Raw genomic sequence first — 11,406 nt, forward strand, 5'->3', positions numbered from 1 at the left:
CCCTCGCCGAGACCTGGGGCTAGCCCCCTCTCTCACCTAGCTTGTAACCCCCTACTACGAGCACTCCGGTGCAAGGAATACAAGATCGATCTCTCGGACTGGACGTAGGGCCTCGATTGCCTGAACCAGTATAAACCTTGTGTCTCTTTGCATCACCATCCGAGATTAGGAGCACGCAGCACAAATTCACTCGTTGGTTGAGGGACCCCTGGTTCCAAAGCAACGACACCACTGCATACCATGAAAATAGGCGTGGAGCTGAAGCAGCTTCATGGTACCATGAAGGTGGAGCTGGGGTGGGGGGGGGGGGCTTCTCGGGATTGAAACAACTGTGATATGCTAGTATCACCATCGGTTGCAAACTGCCTGTGATGAGAATGTCATCACTGTCGACAACTTACTGCCGAGACTGAAAAGCAGTCGTGTCGCCATGCTCGTGCATAAGGCTGGACGAAAAACTCGAAGCTCGTTAGCTCGCTCGGCTCGTGGCCGGCTCGACTCGGCTCAGCTCGGCTCGTTAAGATAACGAGCCGGGCCGAGCCAAGATTTTAGCTCGTTAGCTATAACGAGCCAACTCGAATCAGCTCGCGAGCTAAACGAGCCAAGCTTCTAGAAAAAAAATATCATTCAAGCGGCCTGTTCGCTGGTTGGTTTCTGGGCTGATTTGGGCTGGCTAGTGCTGGTTTGTTGTGAGAGAAAAATACTATTGGCTGACTGATTTGGACTGGCTGAAACCAACAAGCGAACAGGGTGAAGGTAGTTAGATGCATGAATACTATAGTATTTTATTATACTTGTATATATATTAGCGCATATTAATTGTTTTATTCGATTTAAGGTTGTTAGATTCATTTCTTTTGTATTATTATTATTCTCAAACTTTAGATAAATGTAAATATTATATTTCATGTATTTTTTATACCTGGCTCGCGAGCTTAACGAGCCAGCTCGAGCTTTTAACGAGCCGAGCTGAGCTGGCTTTCTGGCTCGTTAGGATAACGAGCCGAGCCGAGCTAGCTCGTTATCTTAACGAGCCAGAACGAGTCGAGCCGAAACGAGCCGAGCCGGCTCGTTATCCAACCTTACAGCGTGTTTAGTTTGGTGAATTTGGGAATTTGGACTACTGTAGCATTTTCGTTTTTATTTGGTAATTAATGTTCAATCATAGACTAATTAGGCTCAAAACGTTCGTCTCGTAATTTCCAACCATCGTAAGATTCGATGTGATGAGTACTATAGCACTTTTTAAGAATTTAGGGTTGGAACTAAACACGATCTTACTCATGCATGCTCTTTTCAGCAATTCAGCTCCTAGGGTCTGATTGCCGAATGCCCAAATGGCGAGTGAATGCGGGTGCGAGCAGTGCACCTTGTTCCTCGCGTTTGGAAACTGTTGTACGAGGTCGTCTCGTCACCCTCGTCTTGTTCACGCTTTACATATATACCGAGGTAAAAATGAAAGACCCTACTATTCACAAAAAAAAAAATGAAAGTCCCTACCAAGTACCAACGCTTTTGTTGAGGGTTTCCTCCCCGTCTTTCCTTGCTTGGGAAGTTTCCACGCGAAGCAACCGAGGCCAGGACACGAGAGCAACCACTCCGTTCGGCCTTCGGGGGCCCGATACGGCTACTCTGTTTTCCTGTTCTCTCCAGCCGGCAGCGCTCCATTCAACTGGAACCGAGACATCTTCACCGACCAAACACGAGGTAGTGTGGCCAGAGAGAGACTCTGCATCGCGGCAGTCATTTTCCGTGCTGCCGTGTCGGTCCGCGGGTCAGCCGTCCAAGTGGCATCGGAACAGGGCATGTTCGGTTGATATGATATTAAAGCATGTTGATAAGTCGGTCTTAACAGATTTATTATGAGAGAAAAATATTGTAAATTCTAGCTGATAAGTCGGCTGATAAGTTCAAGCGAACAGGCCCATTGTGGTTGGGGATGGGCGCCTTGATTTCATGCCCCCTATTTGTTTGGGCTGGTTTGGCTTATAAGTCATGACTGAAAGTACTGTTGGCTGGTTTAGTGTGAGAGAAAAATATTGTTCATTGGCTGATAAGCCATGGCTTATAAGCCAAATACGACGAAACGAATAGGCTGATGGTTTATCTGTCATGTTTGCGCTTTCCCGTCCATTAGCCCGTGTTTAGTTGGCCGAATTTTAGAATTTGGGCTACTGTAGCACTTTTATTTTTATTTGGCAATTAGTGTTCAATCATGGACTAATCAGGCTCAAAACGTTCGTCTCGCGATTTCCAACCAAACTGTGCAATTGGTTTTTTCATGTACATTTAATGCTCCATGCACATATCGCAAGATTCGATGTGATGACTATTGTAGCACTTTTTAGAATTTGGGTTCGGAACTAAACGCGGCCTTAATTTTCCAACTAACCGGTGCTCCCTCTGTTCTAAAAAATAATCGTTATGAAAATCGTGCTGGTCAAACTTTCTTAACATCAAATTATTGGAACTCTTGGAGATTCAGAGTTGTGCATCTTCAAAAACAAAAACAAAAACTAATATTAACTACTACCTATAAATAGAATTATTTTCATGGCACTGTAGCACTGTAGCACCTAGCCCTAAATAGTGAACAGGCCAAGAAAATATGAAAAATGATACTCCCTCTATCCTAAAATAGAAGATGTTCTCACTTCTCGAGAAGTCGATATTTTTTTTAACTTTGACTAATTATATAAAAAATATTAATATTTATAATATATAATTAGTATCATTAGATAGATCGTTGAATTTACTTTCATAATAAACTTATTTAGAAATATAAACGTATTGTCTATAAACCTAATCAAATTTGAGAAAGTTTGAACTACACACATCCCATAACGCCTTACTTTATGGGACGGAGCAGAGTATACAGTCAGAAAAACTGGTATTATCAAGCCTAAAATTAATTAAACAATGAAATGCCATTTCAATCATAGTTGCAAACCTAAGTTTCAAATTTAACTATAGAGCACCCATAAAAAAAGAACATCGCACATGCCCGACTTCAAATGGATTTAGAGTCAAAAGGAAGTGTGATTTATCGGAGAATCGATGCCAACACAAATAATGCATCAAATACAACAAATTTGAGGGCTAAGAATTCGCCAAGATGAGAGGAGAGAGAAGAGGCAGTGGGATCATGAACAAGTGAATTAGAGCAAGGCTAATAATTACAGTCGGCTGCTGATCGTGAGGTTCCTTACAGCCTTCTCTAAGTCCATCCATATAATAGTTAGCCCTTCACTATCACTACGTTGTCTACTTGTCTCTCTCACAGAGTTTTTGGTTCATGTGCCTAAGCCGGCCGTAAGTTTACAGTCTACTTCTCCTCTCTCTTCTCTTCTCTCCTCTCCTCTCCTCTCTTCTGCACTTTAACATTTAGCCAACTTACATCCTGTTATCGTACTGCTCTTAGAGGGAGAAAGAAGAGGGTCAGCGTGGATTTGAGGGCCTAGCGCCCTGATGGATTCTACGTAGCATTTGTCAGCGAGGGAAGATCCGACGTGGCAGGGGTCGGTGTTCATCTGACTCCGCGTCCAGCCTCATAGCTTGACGTTTCTCCCTACGACGTCGAGCTTCAGTTTTTTTTTTTAGAAAAAAGGTTTCCACAAGAATCTATTTGTGATAAAGTTTTCAAAAAGAGCTAAAATGCAAAATTCTCACGTCTTCAAATAGACGTACCCGGGCCGAGGGGGAAGGACAAGGGGAGTTCGTCGGCTCTTTGGTAGGCGCTCACTCGACTTACTCTGCCTCCGCGGTCCGCGCCGCGCTGCCCCTCCTTATCCGCCTCTGCTGCTGCATCGCAATGTCCCAATCCCAGAGCGAGGCGGCCATACGCCGGGCGGGGGCGGTCTTGGCGCTCGCCGCGGCGTCCGCGCTCATCATGGGCTTCCCCGCGGTCACAGCGCGTGCGCATGTCGTGCTGGCCCTGCACGCCATCCTGCTGCTCGGCTGCGCCGCGGTGCTGCTCTCCCCGGCGCACGGCGCCGTGGCCGACCTCGCGCGCCGGGCCACGGCCCTCGGCGCGCCGGCGCGCGCGCCCGTGGGATTGCTGCGGTGGCTCGGCTTCGCCGGCATCGTGCTCTACACGCTCTACGTGACCGGCGACGTCGCCGCGCGGAAGGAGGCCGCAGCGGAGGCGGAGTGGCCGGACACGGTCAAAGGTTTTCTTCTCTTCCTGATGTTTTTGGTTGGAGTTTGGGCAGTCTACCTTTCCATGACGAGGGAAAGGGGTGGCCCACCGCGACCGCTGGCAACGGCGGCAATGTCCCAATCCCAGAGCGAGGCGGCCATACGCCGGGCGGGGGCGGTCTTGGCGCTCGCCGCGGCGTCCGCGCTCATCATGGGCTTCCCCGCGGTCGCAGCGCGTGCGCATGTCGTGCTGGCCCTGCACGCCATCCTGCTGCTCGGCTGCGCCGCGGTGCTGCTCTCCCCGGCTCACGGCGCCGTGGCCGACCTCGCGCGCCGGGCCACGGCCCTCGGCGCGACGGCGCGCGCGCCCGTCGGATTGCTGCGGTGGCTCGGCTTCGTGCTCTACACGCTCTACGTGACCGGCGACGTCGCCGCGCGGAAGGAGGCCGCAGCGGAGGCGGAGTGGCCGGACACGGTCAAAGGTTTTCTTCTCTTCCTGATGTTTTTGGTTGGAGTTTGGGCAATCTACCTTTCCATGATGTGGGAAAGGGGAGCATCGGTCGGATTTATTAGCCCAGAAATCAACGGCGAACATGGTGAATACAATAATATAACAGTCTGATACTACTGCTCTACTCCACAACTAGAGTGCTGCTTTTGTACTACTTACATCCGTTTCTGTTGTACAGTGTTCCTTCATGTCGAAATGAGATATCTTGTACAGCACTTATGTCTGGTAGACTCACAGTCATAGACTCATACCTCCGTATGTGGTATTGATGTTTTGGTATTATTTTTTGAGTTTTGGAGTCTCCGAGACTACCAAACTGCCTGCTGACCAAAAGAAAGGACCAGCAAAGCTTCCATATCTTGCGTTGCGGTTCAGTTCAAAAAAAGAATTCAGTAAGTAACTGCGGAGCAAATTTTCTGACAGCAATATTTAGGCGATCCAAATCTAGCTTTGTTTCTTTCTGAGTTTTTGCGTGCTTGTTTAGTTCCCAACCAAATTCCCCAAAAGTGCTATAGTAGTCATCACATCGAATCTTGCGATACGCGCATGTAGCATTAAATGTAGACGAAAAAAAACTAATTGCACAGTTTGGTTGGAAATTGCGAGACGAACGTTTTGAGCCTAATTAGTCCATAATTGAACACTAATTGCCAAATAAAAATGAAAGTGCTACAGTAACCAAATTTCCAAAATTCACGAACTAAACACAACCTGAATCCTGACGAATCCTGATGCGGACTTTCTCCCATGAGGCAGAAAGTTGTCTTGCCGCTTCAGATTGTCAAGACTCTAGTACAGTAATTGACAAAACTAGTGTCCTCTGCATATGTATTTTCTGAAGGAGTAGGGCCTTGTTTAGTTGGCGAATTTTTTTGGGAAATAGTATTGTAGTACTTTCGTTGTTATTTGGTCCAATCATAGTCTAATTAGGTTTAAAAGACTCGTCTCATGAATTTCATCTAAACTGTGTAATTAGCTTTATTTTTTATTTATATTTAATGCTTCATGTATGTGTCCAAAGATTTGATATGACGAAGAATTTTGAAAATTTTTGTAAAATTTTGGGAACTATACATGCACTCGGACTGACTGCTGAACCAAATTTTCTACTCGCCCCGCCAGTGACCTTTTTTTCCCCTCATTTTCCCCCCTTGGATTGGATGGATGGATGGAGTTCTTGGTTGGGGTCCCCTGGCGACGGGGCGATGGATATGCTCGCATGCAAGACTTTATGGAAACATTCCCATGGATGGCAATTTCCAGGTTGGTACGCCTTGGAAGGCAAGAGAATGGATTCCAATTGGCACCACACCGCGCCTCTCGTTGGCCGAGGGCGTGGCGTGACAACGGGCAGCTCCCAGCTTGTTTCACCAAGAAAGGAGGGGTGGAGCCGTGGAGGGTGTACCACCGTCCACCAAGCAGCCAAAGCGTCGTTCTCACATCATAGAAACAAAAACATCAGATCATACAGACATACACCTAGGGCCAAGACCTCTGAACGAATGTATAGATTCAATTCCATGAAATTACAGGCCACAGGCAGTGTGGACGGGCTACGCTACGTCGCTAGCTACACCCATGCAGTCAGCGACGAAGCCAGCGGGGGGGGGGGGGGGGGGGGGGGGGGGGGGCTACCCGTGCTCCAGCCCCCCCTACGGTCATGATTTACATGGAGCCCGGGCTACTGCCATGAGGAGGAAGAAAAAAGCAAGGAGGGGCTGGAGGAAGAAGAAGAGGAAGCCAGCCCTGGCTTCGTCGCTGCATGCAGTCGACGTCGTGGATGGTGGATGCTCCTCTGTCGTGGCAGAGGTTGCATTCATAAATTGTGGGATTTTTATCTTGGCGGGGCTAAACCGCGGCAGTGTCCTGAAGGAGCGAAAATTGATAGATGTGCCACGCCTACGCTTGTTCCTTGTTGTGCCACTGACAGTGGCTAAAAATGAGACGGCTGACGGCACCCTCATCATGTTCAACAGTTTCGCGCACTTTTGCTGAAACAAGTGGTATGTTCGTCATTTCTTTTCCTAGCTTGGGAAGCTCACGCGAAGCAACCGAGGCCAGGACACGAGCCTGGACAAGAGCACCACTCCATTCCGGCCTTTGGAGATCTTCGGAAGAGCAGTGTGGCCGCCCAGTTACCGGTACCGAGACGTGACCCGACTGTCCAAGAGGCAGAGTCCAGGGCCGTGTTTAGTTGTCCAGAATTTGGATGAGCAAAATTTACATAGTGCCAGATTCTCTATTGTAGTATTTTGTTTGTATTTGTGAATTATTGTCCAAACATTGACTAATTAGGTTTAAAAGATTCGTCTCACAAAGTACAACCAAACTGTGCAATTAGTTTTTGATTTCGTCTACATTTAGTACTTCATGCATGTACCGCAAATTTAATGTGACAAGGAATCTTCTTTTTACATAGTGCACTTTTCATGAATTTGGAGGAACTAAACGTGGCCCTTTTCATGAATTTGGAGGAACTAAACTCGGCACTGCGGCCTGCGGAGGTCATTTTCCGTGTCGCCGTGCCTGTCGTCTGTCTTATCCTCGAAGAAACTCTCTCCCGGATTATACTTGGACAGTTTTTTTAACATTCATTCATTCAGGGACAGCGGCAGACCTAAAAAATATTTCAGGGGGCTAAACAACATTGCTGTTCGATCTTAAGTCTCAGCCCCCTACACTATAGAATTTTGCTAAAAAATTTATGGGAGCTCCACAGGGGTTCCACTGCTGTGATATGGGTAGGGGGGCTTGAGCCCCCCGCCCCACCGCTGTGTCCGCCCCTGTTCAGGGAAGATCGGCTAGCTCAACACTACTGTTCGATTTTGTTAGGTTATCAGCATGGCGCAGTGCATCGGTGAGACTGGCAGAAAGAAACCAGAGATGTCGCTAATTAAACCGATGGAAGTTTTTTTTTCTCTGCTGTTGTGGTGGTGGTTTGACTCCTTAGGGAGCCTGTTGCTCTGCTGTATTTATTCAGTCCGGGTTTCTTCTTTTTAATATAGTCGGCAGCTCTCCTCTCAGATTCCTCTAAAAAACGATGGAAGTTTTGTTCATCCTGGGCCCTAGTGTACGGTCTGCCCTAGTTAGCGTCTTAAACACTGCTTCAGAGTTTACATTAGGACCTCCGACCGGCGGCGATGCGCCGGCGACAGACAGAGGCGAGACTGCGCTTGACGCTGTCATCGCCTGCTTGTCCATGCCAGTACACAAAGTCCTGCTTGTCACTTCTGACTTGCCCCACAAGACGATCGTCGATAGATATGGATCACCGATAGCGACGTACGGCATCTTCGAGTGCCCGAACGTCCAAAGTCAAGTCTTCCCCTGGATTACACGGGAGCCGCAGAAAGCGGGTCAATAGAATGGAAGGACGGCCGTCGGCCGGACAGGAACAGGATGGTGTAGGCGTAGCCAGCTGGCCGCCCCTGCGCTGCGCATCCATGTGCACGGAGGTCCAAGGCTGGTACCGGTACGTACGGCGAACGAGCATGCAGACTGCACCGGTGACCGACGAGGCCGAGCGTTCATTTTAAAGTCCGCTTAGGTGTCGCTGTGTCGGTCCTAGAGTTGCCGATGCAGCAAAGAGTACAAATTTTCCAGAGCAACGATTGCCATCTTTGAACAAGCCGGATTTCATCGGTCATTTCTTATCGCGTTATCCGCCAGGCGGTGTACTATATTCTTCTTTGGGCGTTTTGGCCATATATATATATATATATGCGTGCCGTGTTGGTCGGCGATTGAGCACCTTGATTCGCCACTCGCGCCGGCTGCGAATCATGCGACGATGACGTGATGCGACGATGACGTGAGCAAACACCGGCGCTGGTGATGCGACGATGACGTGAGCAATTTTGTTGCGTGTGTATCCCCGAGACACACGGCGCCTACTATTTGTGTCCGTATTCCTTTTTGTCGATATGCCCAATTGCCCATGAATGGTCCAACCAACGAGACAAAGGCCTTCTTGTTAATTCGTTGGCGTATTGCGTGCTCATAGTTTGGAGCTCAAGCCCCCTCGTTTTATACTATCAGATATCAGATACAAGAGTATAACAAACGGGAGTATCTTCACAGCCGTCGCGCCGCGGCCGGCCGTCTCTCGGCAGCGTATCGCTGCCCAGCATGCATCCCGGCGCTCTGCCTTTGCCCAGCATGCAGCATCGCTGTCCAGTCTCTGTCACAAGCGTTGTCCACCATGCAGTCTCTCAGGTAGGTGACTGATGGATTTACAAATTATCAGGCAACAGCGTTCGAGGATTTCTCGTAACAATAATGCTAGTAAAACGCAGTCGTCCTCAGGTCTGACAATTGCGACGGGAGGACGATGAAAGCGTTCTGAAAGATGGCGACTGTTCCATAAATAAATAAATAAATCTATAAAAGAACAGGAGGCACGGAGAGTAGCATAATTAATACGTATACAACTTTTGATCATGCTTTACCAAAAAAAAACCTTGGTCATGCTCTGTATTGGTCGAGTCGGTTGTACATTCCTACTGGTAGTTATCACTTGTCAAGTTGTGCATATGTGGTATTTTTGGTGAACGCGTTATTTCAGTTGCTCACAGTACACCAGCTTTTGTAGTGTACTCCTATGTAATCCTAATCCATAAATGTACGCGACGCGACTACACATTTAAGAAATGGCAAACTGCATCATACGTGGTGATGTCTAGTAGATGCTTTTCCGCCCTGCGTCGAGGTCAAAAGAAAACACGGAGGCAAAGGGCTATTTGATCCATTAGTTAATTAGTTAATATAGTTAGAAGCTAAAATTATAAAATAGGCTTGCTAATAAATCTGCTAACTATTAGCAGGTGGATGTACTCTCTGTCCTATTTTTTCGTACCAAAAAAAACTTTGTTTTAGGACTCAAATTTCGTACCAACGCCTTGTTCGCTTGAACTTATCAGCCTGGCTTACATGGTACAGTGTTTTTCTCTCATAATAAATTAGCGGGCTTATCAGCCGCAGAAACCATTAGCCAAATAATACCTGATGCTTTAGCAATTGGAACTATGTAAAGCTCTTGAGATTGTGGTTTGCACGCCTCCTTGTATCCATTTTAATTAGCGATTTATTTATTTCTTAACTACCGCTAGTATATTGCCCGTGCTAACGCTACGGGTCACGTTAAGTCCAAAGCTAATTGACTATATTGAATATATTTTAACAAAGTTAAATGACTTAACCACACATTTTTGTGATGAGCAGGCATTCACAGTGCGACATGCACACGCCTACATAAATTAGATGGAGCAGCTGATTTTTTATTCCAAATAGCAACATCAAAGCTTCCAAGAAATCAAATCACAATAGTTCAAATCCAGTAAAAATAGGAATGCAGCAAATCTTCTATTTATACCTGATTAACAAATTGGTTCTATCATATATATAGTAAAAACGACAATTCTCATTAATCCATGGACTTAGCAAGCATCAGCATTGGATTTACGTTCAAATCCAGAAAATAAATCTTCTGGAACCTCCTCTTCCTCCTCGCCGCTAGTATACTGCCCGTGCTAACACTACAGCAACATTCGGCTATATGCAAATTAGAACTGAAAATATCATTATCGAAATCTTAATAATACTGCTTGCTCTCCACCAGATGCAGCGAAGGGACAAATATCTGCATATAACTAAAATAGAAGAAACAACAGAAATATGGTCCAACAAGAAGACCAAATATATCGGTCTGAAACTCTGAATACAAGAGCATGTAATTCTTTTTTCATAAACAATTAGGAGGCCTATATCTTGTCAGATATTATCACAGCAGCAGCTAATACCATTATCACACAGAGGGGAGTAATTTAAGAGGTAGTGTAATGGTAAAATAGTACCAACATGTTCATACTATTATCAATCGGACAACAGAATGGAGCAACGGGTGCAGGAAGAGGAAGATGTCATTGAAGATGTCATTTTCACACCTAGCAATAGCAGAGTGCAGCGCGGCCAAATTAGGGTCCTTCTGTTAATCCACAACCTGCAGAAACATTAGGAAACACGCCATAGACGCCAAATCGATCCAAGTTGCAAAGTCAGTGCATATCCGTGGCCATCCCCAAAATTTTTCTGTTGTGGACACCGTGACGAGCATCGTCTACACATCGTCAAAGGCCGCGTTTTTTTTTTTTTTGACAACAAAGGCCGTGTTTGTTGGAAAACTAAATTGCAATTGCGTGAACTTAATCTCGAGCTGCTGTTGACGGTGGCATAAGCTGGAGTCTGGCCAAATCTGACTGAGCAGCCGAGAAGCCTGATGAGGTGAAAAAAAAAATTGTACAAAAATTTAAAAAAACCATCCGACCTGCCGGATTCGAACCAGCGACCTAAGGATTTTTCTGCGAATACTACAGTCCTCCGCTCTACCAACTGAGCTAAGGTCGGTTTTGTGCTGAAAGATTTTAATTATTCTTATATCCATGTTCATAGCACCCGCTTTTCAACCAATTGTTGTGACACAAACAAAGCTAGTCTATTTTGGCCTACGGAGAGTAGCAGTAGTATGACGTGCCCTGAATATACTAAAGCAAGGGTGTACGTGTACCGTGTACTCAGTGGCAAATGGGTACGGATGCACCCATGAAAAAAATAGAATACCAGTAAGCAGAGTCAATTTTTTACCTTGATTATGGCTCAAATTGTCATGTCCACAGGTACGAGGTAGGCGTACCCTCTTCGATTTGCTTTAGCTTCGCCATCACATGTACTAGTCAACTTTACTATGGTCCCGTTCGCTTCGC

The 11,406-nt window shown here is 46.5% G+C and overlaps 1 protein-coding gene and 1 non-coding gene across 2 annotated transcripts; one reads left to right on the forward strand and one right to left on the reverse strand.

Moving 5' to 3' along the window:
* Positions 1 to 3,747: 3,747 nt before the first annotated feature.
* Positions 3,748 to 4,759, forward strand: LOC136496120 (uncharacterized). The gene has a single exon (XM_066491831.1). It carries the CDS (start codon positions 3,812 to 3,814, stop codon positions 4,757 to 4,759), a length of 948 nt encoding a protein of 315 aa, XP_066347928.1. The 5' UTR covers positions 3,748 to 3,811.
* Positions 4,760 to 10,964: 6,205 nt separating this feature from the next.
* On the reverse strand, positions 10,965 to 11,050 carry TRNAY-GUA (transfer RNA tyrosine (anticodon GUA)). Its single transcript is given in 2 exon segments — positions 10,965 to 11,000; positions 11,014 to 11,050. It is a non-coding gene; the product is annotated as a tRNA-Tyr (tRNA).
* Positions 11,051 to 11,406: the final 356 nt, after the last annotated feature.

This window comes from Miscanthus floridulus, chromosome 12 (assembly GCF_019320115.1).
Source record: "Miscanthus floridulus cultivar M001 chromosome 12, ASM1932011v1, whole genome shotgun sequence".
In the NCBI taxonomy this organism is placed as follows: Eukaryota; Viridiplantae; Streptophyta; class Magnoliopsida; order Poales; family Poaceae; genus Miscanthus; species Miscanthus floridulus.